This window comes from Pan troglodytes, chromosome 8 (genome assembly GCF_028858775.2).
Source record: "Pan troglodytes isolate AG18354 chromosome 8, NHGRI_mPanTro3-v2.0_pri, whole genome shotgun sequence".
Lineage (NCBI taxonomy): Eukaryota > Metazoa > Chordata > Mammalia > Primates > Hominidae > Pan > Pan troglodytes.
The window spans coordinates 134,418,996-134,439,271 of NC_072406.2; the positions used below are offsets into that span (position 1 = coordinate 134,418,996).

General features: G+C 41.7%; 1 protein-coding gene across 6 annotated transcripts in view; it reads left to right on the forward strand.

Annotated features, from left to right (window-relative positions):
- Positions 1 to 20,276, forward strand: part of BTBD16 (BTB domain containing 16) — a 66,650-nt gene that overhangs the window by 39,004 nt on the left and 7,370 nt on the right. For all 6 annotated transcript variants that reach the window (XM_009459185.5, XM_016962482.4, XM_016962483.4 and 3 more), the window contains 1 exon segment: positions 18,988 to 19,079. In XM_009459185.5, the coding sequence (XP_009457460.4) occupies positions 18,988 to 19,079 (92 nt within the window).

Genomic DNA, 20,276 nt, shown 5'->3' on the forward strand with positions numbered 1-20,276 from the left:
CTGGGCCAGCATTGCGTCACCAGGGGAGTTGAGCTACAAAGTTCAAAGGGGCAAAGGGAGCAGCTAATCAAGGAAGCTCCAGCGTTCACTGACAGGGATGTGCCAGGAGCATTTCAAAGTGAGACAGAGGAGCAGACCCCGGGGGAGACAGTAAACAGGCAGAGGAGCAGACCCTGGGGAAGCAGTAAACAGGCTCGGAAATGAGAAGAGAGGGAGCTATTTGGCCCAATTTTAAAAATTGCAAATATTGATAAAATAACTTCAATGACAGAGCAATCTACTTCCCGGGGAGGGGGACATGTTGAGGCCGTCACATTATGGGAACTGACAAGTTGGAACTGCACTTTCCTAACATGTCAGTAGTGGGACAAGCTGAACAAATATTAGCTCACCCGGACCTTGACCCTACCAGGAAAGAAGCTGAGCAGCAACTGTGGGCATGGCCTTGGCTGGCCCAGAATCCGGAAAGGAGGGTCGAGAGCCATTAACTGAGTAAAATGAGTCAGACGCCCCTTTCCTCATCTGTCTCAGCAGTGTCCGGAAGACAGGCTAGGAGGGAACGTAGTTGAATAATTGACTTCTCCAGCAACAACTATACCCAAAAATAAAGACATACGTCCAAGCCATTTCTACTCTCCCATTTTCTTTTGTTCATTAATTTTTTTTTCAATCTTTCATTCAACAAATATTTTTTGAACATGTGCTTTGTGCCTCAGACACTGACATAATGTTGAAGGGGCAGTTTCTTTGCCTAGCCAGATGTTTAGAAACAACTTCAAGTTTATTTTTGTTGCTATCCAAGAACATCAGTGTAAGAAGGAAACAAACACGCACGGTCGTGTGTGGCTTGCAAACACATACAAACACACACCTATGTGCACATAAATGCATACACAACTACACACATCTAAAGCATAAACACACATACACACACCCCTCTACACTCTACAGCCTGTTTTTCTGGCAATAGCTAGTTGAGAAAAACAAATAGGCTGTCCCGAATTAAATTTAACATCCCCTTGTAGGAAAAACAAAAAATGTAAGCAAAGCTGTTGCCTTCATCTATGAAGGAAAAGTCATCATTTCATTCCACTTGGTAGTCTGAGAAGTTTAGGAAAGCTGTAAAAACTTGTAATCGGAGAAAGGGCAGAAGCAGGCAAATTTTCAACTTTTTAAAAGAACATTTTAAAATCAAGGCATAAAATACAGAAAGGTGCGTGAACCTTAAATGAAGAGTTCAATGAATTTCCACAAAGTGAACACACCTGTGTAACCAGCACCCAGACCAGAACAGGGGACATGGCCAGTCTCCAAAGCCCCTTATCTCAGTACCTACTTCTTCCACCAAAAGTAAACAGTATCCTGACCTCTTTTACTACCAATACATCTTCCCTTTTCTTGAGCTTTGTATAAATAGAATTCTGTAGCATACACCTTTAAATGTCTGGCTTCTTTCACACAATAATGTATCTGTAAAATCCATCCACGTGGCTGCATGTAGCAATAGCTTGTTCATTCTCATAGGATATTTCATTATATGATTATACCACAATTTATTCAGATGTTGGTGGACATGTTCAGCCACTAGGAATAGTATTGCTATATACAACCATGTACATGTCTTGTGGTACACATAATTATGTGCTTCTATTGGGTAAAAACCTAGGAATAGAATTACTATGTCATAGGGTATGAGTAAGTTCAACTTTAGTAAATACTGCCAAACGGTTTTGCAAAGTGGCTGTGCTAATTTATTCCCTAACCAGCAGTGCATGAGAATTCTGGTTTTTCCATATCCTTGCCAACACTAGGTATCTTCAGTCTTTCACTTTTCTTTTTTTTTTGAGACACTCTCGCTCTGTCTCCCAGGCTGGAGTGCAGTGGCATAGTCTCAGCTCACTGCAACCTCCACCTCCCGGGTTCAAGTGATTCTCCTGCCTCAGCCTCCTGAGTAGCTGGGACTATAGGCATGCGCCACCACACTCAGCTAATTTTTGTATTTTTAGTAAAGACGGGGTTTCACTATGTTGGCCAGGCTGGTCTTGAACTCCCAACCTTAAGTGATCCACCCGCCTTGGTCTCCCAAAGTGCTGGGATTATAGGTGTGAGCCACCGCTTCTGGCCAGTCTTTCACTTTTCTAATGGATGGAGAGTGGAACTAATTTGCCTATTCCCTTTTCATTTACATTCCCCTGCTAATGAGGTTGAGCATTTCTTTATATATTTGTTAGCCATTGGGTATCTTTTTAGTGAGGTGCCTGCACAAGTCCTTTCCCCATCTTTTCTTTGTTCTTTTCTATGTTCTGCTACGTTCTGGTCCATGTCCTTGTTGGATATATGAATTCCAAATACCTTCTCTCTGTGGCTGGCTTTCCCACTTTCAGAATGGTCTTTTGTTGTTGTTGTTGAGAGAGTCTCACTCTGTTGCCCAGGCTGGAGTGCAGTGGTGTGATCTCAGCTCACTGCAAACTCTGCCTCTCAGGTTCAAACGATTCTCTTGCCTCAGCCTCCTGAGTAGCTGGGATTACAGGCATGTGCTACCACGCCTGGCTAATTTTTTGTATTTTTAGTAGAGACGGGGTTTCACCATGTTGGCCAGGCTGGTCTCGAACTCTTGATCCAGGTGATCTGCCTGAATCAGCCTCCCAAAGTGCTGGGATTACAGGCGTGAGCCACTGTGCCTGGCCTCATAATGCTTGTTTGATGAGCAAAATTTTAAATTTTAAGGCATTATAATCTATCAAGCCTTTATTTTATAGTTAGTGCTTTTTTTTTTTTTTTTTTTGAGATGGAGTCTTACTGTGTCACCCAAGCTGGAGTGTAATGGTGCGATCTCAGTTCACTGCCATCTCTGCCTCCCGGGTTCAAACGATTCTGCTCCCTCAGCCTCCTGAGTAGCTGGGATTACAGGCACGTGCCACCACACCTCGCTACTTTTTGTATTTTTAGTAGAGATGGGGTTTCACCGTGTTGGTCAGGCTGGTCTCGAACTCCTGACCTTGTGATCCGCCCGCCTTGGCCTCCCAAAGTGCTGGGATTACAGGCATGAGCCACCGGGCCTGGCCTATAGTTAGTGCTATTTAAGAATCTTTGCCTATTCCAGTGCCATGTGGATATTCTCCTATTTTCTTCTAGAAGCTCTATTGTTTTACCTTGCATTTAGATCTAGAGTCCATCCAGAAGTATTTTTTTAAGTATGGTGTGAGGGAGGGACCATGGTCACGGTCCTTCTTTTCATAAGGATGCACAATTGATCCAGCACCGTTTACTGGAAAGGCCATGCTTTGCTCACTGCTCTGCAGTGTCACCTTTGTCATAACGTATTTTACATGCTATGTGTTAAATGTTAGTGTCATACAACTATATGTATGACATATACATCATTTTTAGTATCTCTATTCTGTGCCATTAGTCTTGTCTATCCTTGAACCAATACCACACTTTCTTAATTACTGTTTCATTATAAATCTTGAGATGGAATAAGACATCCCCCAATTTTGTTCTTCTCCAAGATTACTTTGGTCATTCTTGGTCCTTTGGATTTTCACATATTTACTTTAGAATCAGATTGTCAAATTCCACCAAAAAAGACAAGAGAAGAAAATGCTGAGATTTTGACTGGGAAGACATTGAATATGTAGATCAATTTGGGGAAAATTGACCTCTTTAGAATACTGAGATTTGTAATCCATGAAAATGGTATAAATCTCCATTTATTTGTCTTTTAAAATTTCTTGACCAGGCTCAGTGGCTCACACCAGTAATTTCAGCACTTTGGGGAGGCCTGAGGCCAGGAGTTAGAGACCAGCCTGGGCAACATAGTGGAACCTCTTCACAAAAAAAATGTAAAAAATTAGCTGGGCATGGTGGCACACTCCTGTAGTCCCAACTACTTGAGAGGCTGAGGCAGGAGGATCACTTGAGCCTGGGAGGTTGAGGCTGCAGTAAGCTGTGATTGTGCCAATGCACTCCAGCCTAGATGGCAAAGTGAGACCCTGTCTCAAAAAAAATTAAAAATAAAAATAAAATTTCTCTCAATAAAATTTAACAGTTTATTGTATGGAGGTCTTGCTCATCTTCTGTTGTATATATTCCTAAGTGTATAATGTTTGCTGACTCTATTGTAAATAGTATCATTTAAACATTTTTATATTCTAATTGTTTGGTGCTGATATATAGAAGTACAATCGTTTTGTATATTGACTTTGTGTTCATATATTGATAGATTTTCTTATTTTAATAGACTGTACATTCTCTTGTATGTTTTCTACATATAATTATGTGATTTTTAAGAATAATACTAGATTTATCTCTTTCTTTCCAAATCTTGTGTCTTTCACTTATTTTTCTTCCCTTGTTGCACTAGGTAGACTCTCCAGTATCATGTTGAGTAGACATGAACATCTTTTGATAATGACATGAACATCATCTGATAATGAGCATCTTTTTTTTCTTCCCAGTCTCAAGGAAAAAGCTTTCAGTAATTCCCCAATCTGTGTATGATGTTTGCTGTGGGTTTGGTGCAGATACTCTTTATCAAATTTTGAAAATCCCCTTCTATTTCTAGAGTTTTTAATCACGAGTGAATCTTACCAACTTTACTAAATGGTTCTCAGATTTTCTCAAAATGATATATAGTTTTCTCCTTTTTGCTGTGAATGTGGTAAAATATATTGATTTTTCAAAGCAATAAACTTTGAGGTGGGATTTAATTACAGCAAAATGAGTACATTTTAAACATACAGTTTGATGACTTTGATAAACAGATATGCCTGTATAACCAGCACTGCAATCAAGATAGAGAACTGTTGATTTATTTTTTAATGGTAAACCAACTTTGTATCCCTGGAATGAAACCAACTAGGTCAAGCAATGTTATCCTCTTTTATGTCACTGAATTCTATTTGCTGACTGTTTAGAATTTTTGCCTATATATTCATGAGAGATATTAGCTTGAAATTTTCCTTTCTTGGTTTATCCTTACCAGCTTTTAATTAATTTTGAGGTTATACTAATTTCATCAAATACATTTCAAAGCAGTCCCTCTTTTTCCATTTTCTAGAAGAGTTTGGGAGAGACTGCTGTTCTGTCTTCCTAAATATTTGGAAGAATTTATCAGTGAAGCCATTTGGGCTTGAGATTTTGGAAGACTTTTAGTTATAGATAGAATGTTCTTTATATATAGTATTATTAAGATTTTATGGGTCTTTTTGTGTCAATTTTAGTTATGTTCTGTTTTTCAAGGAACGTGTACTTTTCATCTAAATTGTTTTAAATTTATTGACACCAGTAATTAACAAACTTTATCTTTTTAGAGCTTTTTTGAGGAATAATTGGAACTCAATAAACTACACATAGCTAATGCTTCAATTTGATGAGTTCTAATATACATAAGTACCCATAAAATGATCATTACAATAAAAATAATGAAAATATCCATCTCACACAAAGGTTTCCTTATGACACTTAATAGTCCACTCGTAGGCTGGGCACGGTGGCTCATGCCTGTAATCCCAGCACCTTGGGAAGCCGAGGCAGGCAGATCACCTGAGGTTGGGAGTTTGAGACCAGCCTGACCAACATGGTGGAACCCCTTCTCTACTAAAAATACAAAAATTAGCCAGGCGTGGTGGTGCACGTCTGTAATTCCAGCTACTTGGGAGGCTGAGGCGAGAGAATCGCTTGAACCTGGGAGGCGGAGGTTGCAGTGAGCCGAGACTGTGCTATTGCATTCCAGCCTGGGTGACTGAACGAGACTCCAACTCAAAAACAAAACAAAACAAAACAAAAATCCACTTGTCCTCTTTGCTCCAGCCCCACCACCACCATTGGTGGGCAAACACAGATCTGCTTCTATCACTCTAGATTTGTTTGCATTTTCTAGAATGTTATACAGTCTCATGCGTCACTGAACAACTAGGATGTGTTCTGAGACATGCATTGTTAGGCTGTTTCATCCTCGTGCAAACATCATAGGGTGTGCTTACACAAACCTAGATGGCATAGCCTACTACACACCTGGGCTATATGGTACAGTGTATCACTCCTGGACTACAAACCTGTACAGCATGTTCCTGTACTGAATATCATAGGCAGTTGTAACACAATGGTAAGTATTCATGTATCTAAACATAGAAAAGTACAGTAAAAATATGATGTAAAAGATAAAAAAAAAAAAACGGATACACCTGTACAGGGCACTTATCATGCATGGAACTTGCAGGACTAGAAGTTGCTCTGGTGAGTCAGTGAGTGAATGGTGCGTGAATATTAAGGCCTAGGACATTACTGGGCAGCACTGTAGACTTTTTTTTTTTTTGAAACGGAGTTTCACTCTTGTTGCCTAGGCTGGAGTGCAACGGCGCAATCTCGGTTCACCGCATCTCCGCCTCTCGGGTTCAAGAGATTCTCCTGCCTCAGCCTCCTGAGTAGCTGGGATTACAGGCATGTGTCAGTGCGCCCAGCTAATTTTTTGTAATTTTAGTAGAGATGGGGTTTCTCCATGTTGGTCAGGCTGATCTCAAACTCCCGACCTCAGGTGATCCACCCGCCTTGGCCTCCCAAAGTGTTGGGATTTTACAGGCGTGAGTCACTGCGCCCAGCCTACTGTAGACTTTATAAACGCTGTGTACTTAGGCTACACTCAAATGTTCTTTCTTCAATAACAAATAAACTTTAGCTTACTACAAGCATTTACTTTATAATTTTTTTAATTTTTAAAACGACTTTTTCATAACACTTAGCTTAAAACACAAACACGTTATACAAGTGTACAAAAATATTTTCTTTATAATCTGTTCTATAAGCTCTTATCCTGTTTCTAAAAAGTTTATGTTAATTTTTTACTTTTTAAACCTTTTTGTTAAAAACTAAGCCACAGGCCGGGTGTGGTGGCTCATGCCTGTAATCCCAGCACTTTGGGAGGCTGAGGCTGGTGGATCACGAGGTCAGGAGATCGAGACCATCCTGGCTAACACGGTGAAACCCTGTCTCTACTAAAAATACAAAAAATTAGCCGGGCATGGTGGCAGGCAGCTGTAGTCCCAGCTACTTGGGAGGCTGAGGCAGGAGAATGGCGTGAACCTGGGAGGCGGAGCTTGCAGTGAGCCGAGATCGCACCACTGCACTCCAGCCTGGGTGACAGAGCGAGACTCTGTCTCAAAAAAACCAAAAAAACAAAAAAACAACAAAAAAAACGAAGCCACAAACACATGTATTAGCCTAGGTCCACACAGGGTCAGGACCATCAATATCACTATCTTCCATCTCCACGTCTTGTCCCACTGGAAGGCCTTCAGGGGCAATGACACCCATGAAGCCATCTCCTATGATAACAACGGCTTCTTCTGGAATACCTCCTGAAGGTCCTGCTTGAGGCTGTGAACTTTTTTTTTTATAAGTAGAAGGAAAACACTGTAAAATAAAGATTAAAAGTATATAATAGTACATAAGCCAGTAACAGTCATTTATTATTCATTATTAAGTATTATGTACTGAATGTAATTGCATGTATTACACTTTTATCCAACAGACGCACAGTAGGGTTTTTTTTACACCAGCCACACCACAAACACATGTGTTGTGCTATAGAATCACTAGACAATAGGACTTTTTCAGTCCTGTCTTTTCAGCTCCATTATAATCCTTTGGGACCACTATCTTATATGTGGTCTGTTGTTGACTGAAACGTTAAGTGGTGCCTGACTGTATATACAGAATGTTATATAAATAAATCATGGAGTCTGTACTCCTTTTTTTCTGGATTCTTTCATGCATCATAATTATTCAGAGATTCACCCATGTTGTTGCATGTATCAGTAGGTCTTTTTGTTGATTGCTGAGTGATATTCCATTCATGGATTACCAAAATTTGTTTTTCTATTCATCTTTTCATAGACAGTTGGGTTGTTTTTAGTAACTTTATAAAGTTACTATAAATATTCCTGTACAAGTCTGTATGGGAGAATATACTTTCATTTCTTTTAAGTAAATAAATTCCTGGGAATAGAATGGCTAGGTAAAACAGTAGGTGTATGTTTAACTTTTTAAGAATCTGCCAAACTGTTTTCCAATGTGGTTGGACTATTTTTTTTGTTTTGTTTTTGAGACAGCGTCTCCCTCTGTTGCCCAGGCTGGAGTGCAGTGGCATGATCTTGGCTCACTGCAACCTCTGCCTCCCAGGTTCAAGTGATTCTCCTGCCTCAGCCTCCCGAGTAGCTGGGATTACAGGCACATGCCAACATGCCCGGCTAATTTTTGTATATTTAGTAGAGACAGGGTTTTGCCATGGTGGCCAGGCTGGTCTCAAACTCCTGACCTCAGGTGATCCACCTGCCTCGGCCTCCCAAAGTGCTGGGATTACAGGCGTTCATTTGCTCCACATCCTTGCTAACATTTGGTCAGCCTTTTTAATTTTTGCCAATTTAATCCGTTTCTAATGGTATCTCATTGTGATTTTAACTTTCATTTCCCCAATGACTAAGGATGGTGAGCATCGTTTCATATGCTTATTTGTCCTTCATTTAACTTCTTTAGTGAAAAGCCTGTTCAAACCTTTGGCCCATATTTTTAAAACCGGGTTGTTTGTTATTGACTTGTGAGTATTCTTTAAATATTCTGGATACAAGTCCTTTGTCAGATACATATTTCATAGATACTTTCTCCAAATCTATTACTTATATTTTCATTTTCAAAATAGTGTAGTTTGAATATCAGAAGTTTTTTATTTTGATGTTCAATGTGTTGACTTTTTTCTTCTTTTCAGTTCATTCCTTTTGTGTCCTACTTAATAATCTTGCCAAAGCAAGATGACTATGATTTTTCCTCTATGTTTTCTTCTGGGAGATTTATTGTTTTAGCTCTCACATTTATATTTATGATTAATTTTGAGTTAAGTTTTATATATATATGTGAGGTAAGGGTTAAGGTTCATGTTTTGCATATAGATATCCAATTATTCAGTATGATGTGTTGAAAAGAGTATTCTATTTCCCTTGAATTGCTTTTGGCACCGTTGTCAAACATCAACCATATGTGTGTGTTTATTTTGGGACTCAATATTCTGTTCCTTTAAACCATATTCCTATTTTATACTAATATATTATCTTGATTAGATAATTCATTTTTACTAAGTCTTGACATAAGGTAATGTAAGTTCTCTAGCTTTGTTCATTTTTTTCAAAGTTATTTTGACTACTCTAGCTCCTTTGCACTTTCATATTAATTTTAAAATCAGCTTGACAGTTTTTGTAGAAAAATCTCGTGGAATTTTGATAAGGATTGTCTTCAATGTACAGGCCAATTTGGGAAGAATTTACATCTTAACAAGATTGAGTCTTCTGATCCATGAATATGGTATATCTTTCCATTCATTTAGGTCCTCTTAAATGTCTTTCATAAATGTTTCATGTAGTTTTGCACAGTGTTTAGAAAATTTATCTCTAAGGCTTTCATATTAACACTATTGTAAGAGGTATTATTTTAACTTTGATTTCTGATTGTTCTTTGCTATTATGTAGAAATACAAAATTAATTTTTTTACATTGACTTTGTATTATACAACCTTAGTAGAACTCAATTGTACTTCTAGAAACTTTTTTATAGATTCCTTAGGAATCTACATAGGCAATCATATCACCTGTAAATAAAGACAATTTTATTTCTTCCTTTCTATCTGTATGCCTGTTTTTGTTCTTGCCTTATTACACTGAATACAATATTCAGTACATTGTTGATCAGAAGTGGTGAGAGAGTGGACCTTCTTGCCTTGTTCTAGATTACAGGAGGAAATAAAGTAATCTTTCATTATTAAATAAAATTTTAACTATAGGTTTTTTATAGATACCCTTTATCATGTTGAGGAGGTTCCTTTTATTTCTAGTTTGATGATAAATTTTATCAGGAATAGATGTTTTATTTTATCAAATGTTTAGTTTGCCCTTCTTTTCCTAGTTTCACAGGTGGAAACTTAAGTCATTGGTTTAAGACTTTTTTTTCTAAGTGTTTAGTGCTATAAATTTCCCTGTAATTATTGCTTTAGCTGCATCTCAGAAATTTTGATATGTTGTGTTTTAAACTTCATTCAGTTCAAAATACTTTCTAATTTTCCCTTTGAGTTCTTCTTTGACCTATGGATTATTTAGAACTGTGTTCTTTGTTTTGCAAATATTTGAGGATTTTCTAGATATCTTCCTGTTACTGTTTTCTAACTTAATTCCATTGTTATCAGAGAAAATACTTTGTATGATTTTAGTTCTTTTAAATTATTGAGACCTGTTTTATGGCTCACAATATGATCTCTCTTGGTAAAAAATTTTTAAAAGTCTTTATGATTGTATTTTATGTCTATTTTTAAAAATTTCAACTTTTATTTCAGATTTAGGGGGTACATGTACAGGTCTGTTACATGGATATATTACATGATGCTCAGGTGCGGTACAATGGACCCTGTCACCCAGGTACTGAGCATAGTACTCAATAGGTAGTTTTCCAGCCCTTGTCTCCCTCCCTCCCCACTCTAGTAGTCCCTACTTTCTATTATTCCCATCTTTATGTTCATGTGTACCCAATGTTTAGCTTCCATTTATAAGTGAGAACATACAGTATTTGGTTTTCTGTTTCTGCATTAATTCACTTAGGATAATGGTCTCCATCTGCATTCATGTTGCTGCAAAGAACATAATATATATATTTTTTAATGGCTGTGTGGGATTCCATGGTATATATGCACTACATTTTCTTTATCCAATCCACCATTGATGGACACCTAGGTTGATTCCATGTCTTTGCTATTGTGAATAGTGCTGTGATGAACATATGCCTGCATGTGTCTTCTTGGTAGAATGATTTATTTTCCTGTGGGTATATACCCAGTGACAGGCTTGTTGGGTCAAATGGTATAGTGCAATTTTCAGTTCTTTGAGAAATCTCCAAACTGCTTTCCACAGTGGCTGAACTAATTTACATTCCCACCAACAGTGTGTAAGTGTTCCCTTTTCTCCACAGCCTTGCCAACATTTCTTACTTTTTGACTTTTTAATAATAGCCATTCTGGCTAATATAAGCTGGTATCTCACTGTGGTTTTGATTTGCATTTTTCCGATGATCAGTGATGTTAAACATTTTTGCATATGTTTGTTGGCCACTTGTATGTCTTCTGTTGAAAAGTATTTGCTCGTGTACTTTTTCTACTTTTTAATGGGGTTGTTTTTTGCTTGTTGATTTGTTTAAGTTCCTTATAGATTTGGGGGTATTATACCTTTGTTGGATGCATAGTTTTTGTGTTTACTCTGTTGATAGTTTCTTTTGCTGGGCAGAAGCTCTTAAGTTTAATTAGGTTCCACTTGTCAATTTTTGTTTTTATTGCAATTGCTTTTGAGGACAATCACAAAATTCTTTGAAAAGACTGATATCCAGAAAGATATTTCCTAGGTTTCTTCTAGGATTTTTATAGTTTTAGGCCTTACATTTAAGTCTTTAATCCACTTGGTAAATGTTTATTATGTTTTTAGTATCTGTAGAATTTGTTGTGATGGCCCTCTTTTCATATCAGATATTGATAATTTGTATATTTCTCTTCTTTCTTTCCTTGATCAGCATTGATAGAGGTTTATTTTATTCATTTTTTTAAAAAACACCTTTTGACTTGACACACCAGTTGATATTTTTCAATTGTATGTTTTCTATTTCATTAATTTTTCTCTTCGTTATTTCCTTCTACTTTCTTCAAGAATTGATATTCTTTTTCTAACCTCTTGAAATGGGTATTTAGATATCTGATTTCCAGGCTTTCTTCTTTTCTGATTTAGAGCTATACATTTCCTTTAACTGCATCCCATGAGTTTTGATATAATATGCATGTGTATGGTGTATTGGGTCAGGAGTGGGGGCGGCTTTATCAGACATTCTAGTAGGAGACAGGTGGGTGGAGAAAGTGAGGAGGCCTAGGGAACAGTTGCCACTCTCTCCATGAGGAGCAAAGGGTCTGAGCTCTGGTGATATCAAGAAGATGGAGTGGAAAGAGTGTCCATAAGAACAAATATGGTAGCAAGAGAATTAATTATTCATCTGGTTCACCTAGCTAGAGAAGGAGATGAAAGAAGATGTGAGAAGCTGCCCATTGCAGTTTGGAATCCACGGTGATTTATACAGAAATATGGCACCTATGGAAGATGATCTTATTTTGGATTAATTATGGTGAATTTAGAGAGATCAACTCATTTATCAGGAGCTCAGGGGTTTGGTGTATTTCAAAAGCCATCTTGCTAGGGTGATCCGCTGTGCCTCCACACTTGGCTCAGTTATCCCCAAGGAAACCCTCCAAGAGTACCCTCTCTCCCCACAGTCTGATTCAGATGCTCAGTCTCTGGGCTCCATACGATTGCATGCCCATCTCTGTAAGCTTTCTCACTTGTAAATAAAATAATTATTGGGATTATCTGTTCCTAAGCATGGCTCCCACACTGGCCATTTGCAGCAAGGGCTGTGTCTTACTCCCTTTACCCTCCCAGTCCTCAATCTTTCATTAAAGAACAGCTTCTAGCTGTTGACTAAGTACTGAATGAATGGTGCTTTGAATGTTCTTTAATGGTGGTTTTAACCTCTGAAATATTTCACTTTAACTCTGAAAATTACTCTGCATTGCATGTCAGGTACACAGTGTAAGAAGGAATATAGTGACTTTCTGGCCAGTTGTTTAGTGTTAAATGGAAACAAGTGTCATGTTTACAGAGTGATAGCTTCAAGTGCACAAAGCATGGGCTGGTTTCAGTCCTGCTGGGTATGGATTTGATCTTGATTTGCAACTTTCTCCCTCCAGCCTTAAGCATTACGGTGTGTGTGCTACATTTCAAGTGGAACAGTCTTCTCAGGGCCTAGGGATGACTCTCCACTTGCTTTGTGTATGCTCAGGCTCAGCAGGAGATTGACAAGTAGCTTCTTGTTGCTTCTTATGTGTCCTTTTATGGTATGTGGGACAGGGCTGGATCTGAATGACTGCTAGAAGGGTGGAGAATTCAGTCCTCAATCAGGTGAAATTGGTCAGTATTATTAGAAGCAGAAAATGTCTTCCCACCTCCAAAAACCCTTCTGCAGGAGGATAGTATAGAACTCTTCTTGTCATTATACTAATTGAAATGAGTGGCAGTTTGGGAGCTACAGGACAGCAAAATGCATTCAGTTCATGTCAATTTATAAATTACTCACTTTACTAAATCAAAGAAGGTTGATGCTGGAAAGTGCCTTAGAGACCATCTGGTCTCACCCTTTCATTTTGCAGTTGAATAAGCTAAGGCCCAGGGATAATGGGGAGGTTACTTAGGCTCCTTTTGCAAATTGATGGTGGTCCTGGGGTTGACCTTGGTCTTCTAGGTCTTCTGACACTCTTAGCAATTAGGGTCAAGGGCAAATCATAACGGACATGTAATTCTAATCCTTAGCTGATTTATTAATCACTAAATAGGTATCTCTCAGACACTGAAGGGTAGATTCTGGCAATGAGCTTCCACCTCACCAGAAGGAAGTAATTTGAACGTAGCCATTGAAGCCAATTCCCATATGATCCCAACTTCTAGATTCCCCTGATTCTCCAGCTGAGTCTCTTCTTTCCTGTGCCCTACCCAAATCTGACCCAGCCTTTACAGAGCTGGACAAAGCCGGTTCCAGAAAGCCTTCTCTGATCTCACTTGTGCACTGGATGAATTCCTCCTCTTATCTCCTCTTTGCGGAGAGAAAAAGAGCATGTGCTGGCTGCATGGGTGCACACTGGTGAACCCAACAGCACCTTCCCCCACCCATTCCCCCCACATACTATTCCCAAGGGACCGCAGGGGGAAACTTTTAAGGAGAGCTTCCCTGCCATGCCCTGTACCATGGGTGCCCTGAGCCCACTGATTTCTTGAGGGCAATGTGCTATGATGCTGTGTCCCCAGGGTGGGCGAGGCCATGTGCCTCTTGTGATTCATGAATGGCATTTGCAGATGTAGCCAGAGTTAGCATGAAACTGGGCAACCCTGGTGTGTCAACACTGATCTCTTTACCAGCACATTAATTTTGAAATATCCCATGAGTCATGGACATTAGGGCCATTAAATTGTTCTCTTTTAGAATAGCTCAACAAAGCCTTGTGCAGGGAGGTTGGTATATTCTGGGTCAAGAGGATTTCTCATTATCTGACGTTCATGCTTCTTGCCTTGTTGTGTCTTCTCTTACTCTGAGAGGTGATGACTCTGCTCCCCTTTAACTTGGATCTCTGGAACCTGAGTCTCTCTTGTTCTCAAGGTCCCTAAATATTATGCTTAGTTCTTACTAACTTTCCACTTCTGCCATGTTGCTTCTTGGCTTCCCAGGCATATTGAGAAGCACCAAAACATACCTTCAACAATAAGCATGGAGGAGTGGAAGGAGCACAAGAGTCTGGGTGTAGGAGGTTCTTAAAAAGGGCAGCTGTGGTTATGATTAGACAGGATTTCCCTTTGTGCTCGGGTCAGGACCATCTTGACAGACAGAAGGACATTGAACTTGGTCTCAGTGAAAAGCTGATAGGTCATGGTGACAGCAGACAGGACCACATGGGCATGGAGATAGTGGCATAGACTGGCCTGTATGTGCAGCAAGTGTGTGTCAGCATGTGCACCAGGGCTGGCCCTACTGGCCTAGAAGATAAGTTGTGGGTGAATGGAGGGATGGGATGATGGAAATGAGGCTGGAAAGTTGGCAGGGACCAGGTCGTTCATCCAATTAATTCACCCAACATATTGCAAGCTAAGTGCCAGGCACTATAAAAGACACCAAGAGTACAACAATAAACAATGCAGACACAAACCCTGTCATCATGGAGCTTGCAATCTAGGAGCAGAGACAAGCAATAAATCAGACGTATGTTAGAAGAAGTCAGCCCCGAGTCTCAGCCCCACCTCTGCCATTCACTGCCTGTAGACTTTGGGCAAGCACCCTCAGCACCGTGCATGGAGGTAACAACACACATTCACCAGGACTGATGGGTGGGTCAGCCCTGACTCGAAGAAAAGGCCCAGGACAGCATGTGACAGGGGTTCTAAAATGTGGTGACCTTTGGTAGGTTATGATGTGGGAGTGGCAGCAGGAATTATTGTTTCATTTACCACACTTGAGTGTTAGGAGCCAAGAGGACCATTTCCCGGTTTTGTATATATAGATAGATAGATTTTTTTTTTTTTTTTTTGAGGTGGAGTCTCGCTGTGTCGCCCAGGCTGGAGTGCAGTAGCATGATCTCGGCTCACTGCAACTGCTGCCTCCCATGTTCAAGCAATGCTCCTGCCTCAGCCACCCGAGTAGCTGGGATTACAGGCACCCGCCACCATGCCTGGCTAATTTTTGTATTTTTAGTAGAGATGGGATTTTACCATATTGGCCAGGCTGGTCTCCAACTCCTGACCTCAGGTGATTCACCCACCTTGGCCTCCCAAAGTGCTGGGATTACAGGCGTGAGCCACTGTGGCTGGCCTCCGTTTTCTGGTTCTTTGATTTCAGGAGTGTCCCAAGTCTTCTATGCTGAGTTATATTTTGGAAAAAAAAAAAAAAGCCATTTTCTCTTCTCATTGTGAGTTATTGCCCTAAAATGTGTATTTTTTTCAAACGTTGTCTTAAAATTTAATATGTTAGTTCAGGTGTTTCTCAAATAAGCAAAGTCACTTTTAACCCTAATGTCTTTTTTCAACTGGGGCAAAATATGCATAGCATGAATTTTTCCCATTTGAACCATTCTTACATGTTCAGTTCAGTGGCGTTAAGTTTATTCGCATTGTTGTGCAACCATCTCCAGAACTTTTCCATCTTCCCAAACTGAAACTCTACCCATGAAACAACTCCCATTCCCCTTCCCCAGCCCCTGGCAGCCACCGTTCTACTTTCTGTCTCTACAAATTTGATGACTCTAGGTACCTCATAGAGTAGAATCATCCAGCATTCACCCTTGCGTCTGGCTTACTGCTTCCAGGTTCATCATGCTGTAGCATATATGTATGTTAAGGCTAAAATCTGAAGTGCTGGGACTATCAGAGCTGTGGGCCTGATACTCGCAGGAAGGGTGGAAGGCTCCAGCAGATGACAGGGTAGAGGAAGTGAGAAAGTTGTGGCGAAGAGCACCTCTAAAATACAATATGTACCCATCAGAGGGAGACTTGTCCCCAGGTACTGTCTTTCCGAGTCGATGGGAGATTTGTCCCCAGGGTCTGGCAAGTAGGACCCAGAGCCAACCTGGATGTATCTTTCAGTAGCAAGGAACTGTGAACTGTCTTCCCTAGAGGGGTCATGCCCCAGGGTTTCTCAGTGAACTTTGGGAGGCATAGACCATCGCCTGAAGTTGTCTCAAAAAAATAAGCGCTAAACCAAAAGAGGTCTTTGCACAAACAGAGCGCAGTACCAGGGAAACCATGCCAGTCTTTGAGTCCACCAGTGTAGCCAAGCACTGTAGTCCCCAGACTTAGCAGCTGCTTGCTCGCTCCCATCTTACGTGACACCATGTGAATGTACTCACCACTGGCCCAGAGAGGAGCAGGTGCCTCCGCTCCCAGACAGTTAAGTGGCGCCAAGTAAAATGGAAAATGTGCTGGACTAGCCCTGAGTGGCCTGTGTAGGACACTGGCTCTAAGACAGTGGACCTTGCTAGGCTCCCAGAGCCGGGTTATATTGATCTGTTCTGAGGGTGGACCACAACCCTTAGATCCTTTGAGATTTCAGGAAACCAGAAGCTGAGGACACCACTTTCTATCTTTGAGGTGGCCCATAACTTGGGTTATTTGGAGGGTGGCGATGATGATGAATACCACCAAGAACAATTGCCTGCATTTGATGCTGCTTGAGTCCATTCACTTTCCCTGGGGCGGGAGGACAATGGTAGTGCTTATAGATGTTGAGGACTCACTGGGAGCCAGCAGCCGGCCCAAGCCCTTCCCAAACACTGTCAGCTTTACTCCTCTCTTCTCCCCAAGGCACCACCTGTGGCTACTGCTCCCACTTGACAGAGGAGAGTGAAGCTCTGAGAGGCCCGGTCACAGGACTGTGGCTGGCTGGGCTGGGACGGGACCCTGGTCTGCCTGCCTCGGGGGCCCCAGCTTGGTTGGATGATGAGATGACTCATGGCCTCTCCATGTCATCCACAAAAGTGGGCGTCATTGCCACTTCCCAGAGGCCCCAAGGGGTCATAAAGTCCAACCAGCTGTCTCAACAAAGCTGTTTCCAAATCCTCTGGGACAGGATGGCTGTCCAGAGAGGCCCTGGCTGAATGGCCTTCGGGTCTGAGTGCCTCTCAAAGGGAGGATCAGGGTCTCGGTTCCTCTTGCCCCTGCCAGCAGCCTTGCCATGCCAAGGCACATCAGCAGAACCGGCGTCTGGAGCTTCCTGGTGGAGGGCAATGCTTTCCTCCAGATGGGTCCTTTCCTTTCTGGAACTGAATCTGTATTTCAGCCGCAGCTCCAGCCGGGGCCCACTGCTTAGGGCAGCACCTGGCTGTGGAGCGCTGGCCATAGGTGATGGCTTGTCCCCAGAGCACTGGGCAAGGCTAGGGAGGATGGTGTCAGCTTGGCCCCTTCTTGCCCCTTGGAACCTGCTGCCCAGCCATGATGACGCCTCAGCTGTTCCTCCATGACATGATGAAAAATAGGCAGAAGAACGAGGAGGCTCAGATCATCTGAGGAAAGGAAGTGAGTGAGTGTTATTTGTCCCACGAAGATGTCAGTGTTTTCAGGGCACAGGCACCGCACCCACCAGCCCCGGCTCCACTTACCCTCGGTAATGGAGGGCTGGTTCCAGAACCAATAGTTCTGCACTCCTGAAAGCATCCGCCTGACCTTGTTTATGGCTGCTCTGTCCACCTCCAGAGACAGGCACAGGGTAGATACTGGTAAATAACCCTTGAATTGAATCAGAACTCACTTGTCTTTGTGCCTACAACTTTTCTGCACCTCTAGGCCTATCTTCTGGGACCACTGGCGTGGAGCAGTTGGGCGGTCCCAGGAATTCCCAGATCTTATGAAAATAAACGGTTCCGGGAAAGCTGGCGGGCATCTCTGACAGAAGGGACCACAGGGCCAGTGGTGCCCTCTGTCCAGCTGGGACAGGGTGTGACTTGGACACCACTCTTGATTTACGGAAAAATAATCTACAAGTACCCTGGGTGGGTCCTATGCAGGCTCTGCCTTGAAGGAGTGACTGCATTTCCAAAGGGACTTGGAAACATTGTTCCCCATTGTCCCCATTTATGAAAAGTGACCATTTTTGTGAAGTGAGTTATTTCAAAAGAAGAGCAGGGAATGCGTGTCTGTGTGTGCGTGTCTTCTCAAAAAGAACTGGATCTTCTCAACCCAGCGCTGAACTTCAGCTCCGTGAGGAAGTTAACTGGAGCTTGGTATTAACACTGAGTATAGCAGAACTGATCCTGAAACCAGCTGCTAAAACTAGTTCCCCACACAGCCGTTCTCTTCTTCTTTTTAATTTTTTCAGAAAGCACTTTTGCAGCGCCTAATTTGGTCGCTTACTGGAAGGGCAGCCTATGTACAGGGGGAGTCAGGAGTCCCGGGTTCCAGTCCGAGCTGAGCCTCTTTTTCCCATCTGTAAAATGGAGCTCACTATCCTTGCCCCGTCTGACCCACAGGAAGTTTGTGAGACTCAAGTGAGAAAATGCATATTGAGGTCCTCTGTAAAGTAACATGTGTTCCCATCAGTCACTTAATACACATTTATTGAGCACCTACTATGTGCAGAACTCAGTGGTAGATGCTGAGGGGACTATAAGCATTTGTCTCCATTACCATCTCTGGGGCTGGACTTTATACAATGTCGTCTAAGCCACCATCTGCTTCCATGTACCTGACCCCTCCAGAGGGACCGAGGCCCCATCTCCCCCTGGCTAGTGAAGCCACTAGTCTCTACAACATGGCTTTCCCTAGCCCGAGCTAATTCCAGAGAGGAGTTTGCTGAAGGTCTGTTATTCTTCTTTATGCCTCTGCTAAGCTTTCCTGAGAACTGTTGCTTTCTGGACCGGGACATAGGACAGAGCTTGAGGCCGCTCTTCCTCTGCATGCGTCTGCACGGCATCACCAAAGGTAAGCCCCGGCCCAGGCGAGCGCATCCACGGGAAAGCTGCTGGGCACCTGCCCACCCTGCAGCCGCTGCCGGGGGAGCCCCACCTGATGTTTCCAAGGGAATCACCTGAAATGTGGCATTGTCACTTCCAAGCTGTGTGACTTCGGGAAAGTCATGTAGCCTCTTGGTCTTACTTTCCCTGTCTGTAAAACGAGGGTAATCTGAGCTCTGATGAAATATAGTGATGGCTAGAATGGGCTTATATATTGTGAAGCAGTGTACGGCTGCCAAGGGCTGTTTTATTGGCATCTAATTGTATGTCCTACCTCTTCACATGCTTCACTTCTAGGCCCCTTGTTCTGCAGTTTGGGAGAAAACTCTGAATTTGTGCTCCCTTAACCTCATGCTGTGGGCCCAGGGGATGGTACCTGTAACTCGGAAAGAGGAAGGAAATGTTGGGGAGTATGTTTTCGGCAGTCCAGGAGGCCACCCAGTGAGATCTTTGCATCTGAAAGGACCTCTGAGAACATTTTCAAAGCCATTTCCAGCTATCCAGATATAATAAGTAGCTCTAGAATTCAGGGCTGGTTGATGGGGCCAGGTAGTTTTGTCCAAGTTGCTTCTAAACACTCCAGAAACACTGATTACCTGATCTCAAACCTCCTTTCCCAGGCAGGATTGCAGCCAGGGGGCCGTGAATGTTGGGGTGAGGCGTGGTTGTGGGGGAACACTAACTCTTCCCCAGGGACCTGGGAAGGGAGATCTAGAGAAAAGTATGGGGAAAAAAATAAAAATAGAAATTTTAAATTGGAGCTATGTGCAGCCTAAATATCGTCTTCCTTTTTACTTTGTAATTTTTTTGATAATATTGTGAGAACTGAAATATCCTTAAAGAATAAGGAGGACTGGTCAAAGCTGACCTTCGAGGGCCACTGATGGCTTTTCCTTTAACAATAGTTCTCAAGGTACCTTCCAGGGTTCGCTGGGCAGCAATATCTTCTTGCAGGATTGTTAAGAGTATATTTCATTCAAAATAATATGTTACACTTAAATTGTACATTAATATGTAGTATAGACATTTTTTTAAACTGAAGTTGAAATGGCCATCCAATTTTGAGTGAATGTATTGGTTCCTTTGGAAGTTTGTTTGTATAAGGTGGTTTTTTGTGTTGTTTTGTTTTGTTTTGTTTTTTTGAGATGGAGTCTCACTCTGTCCC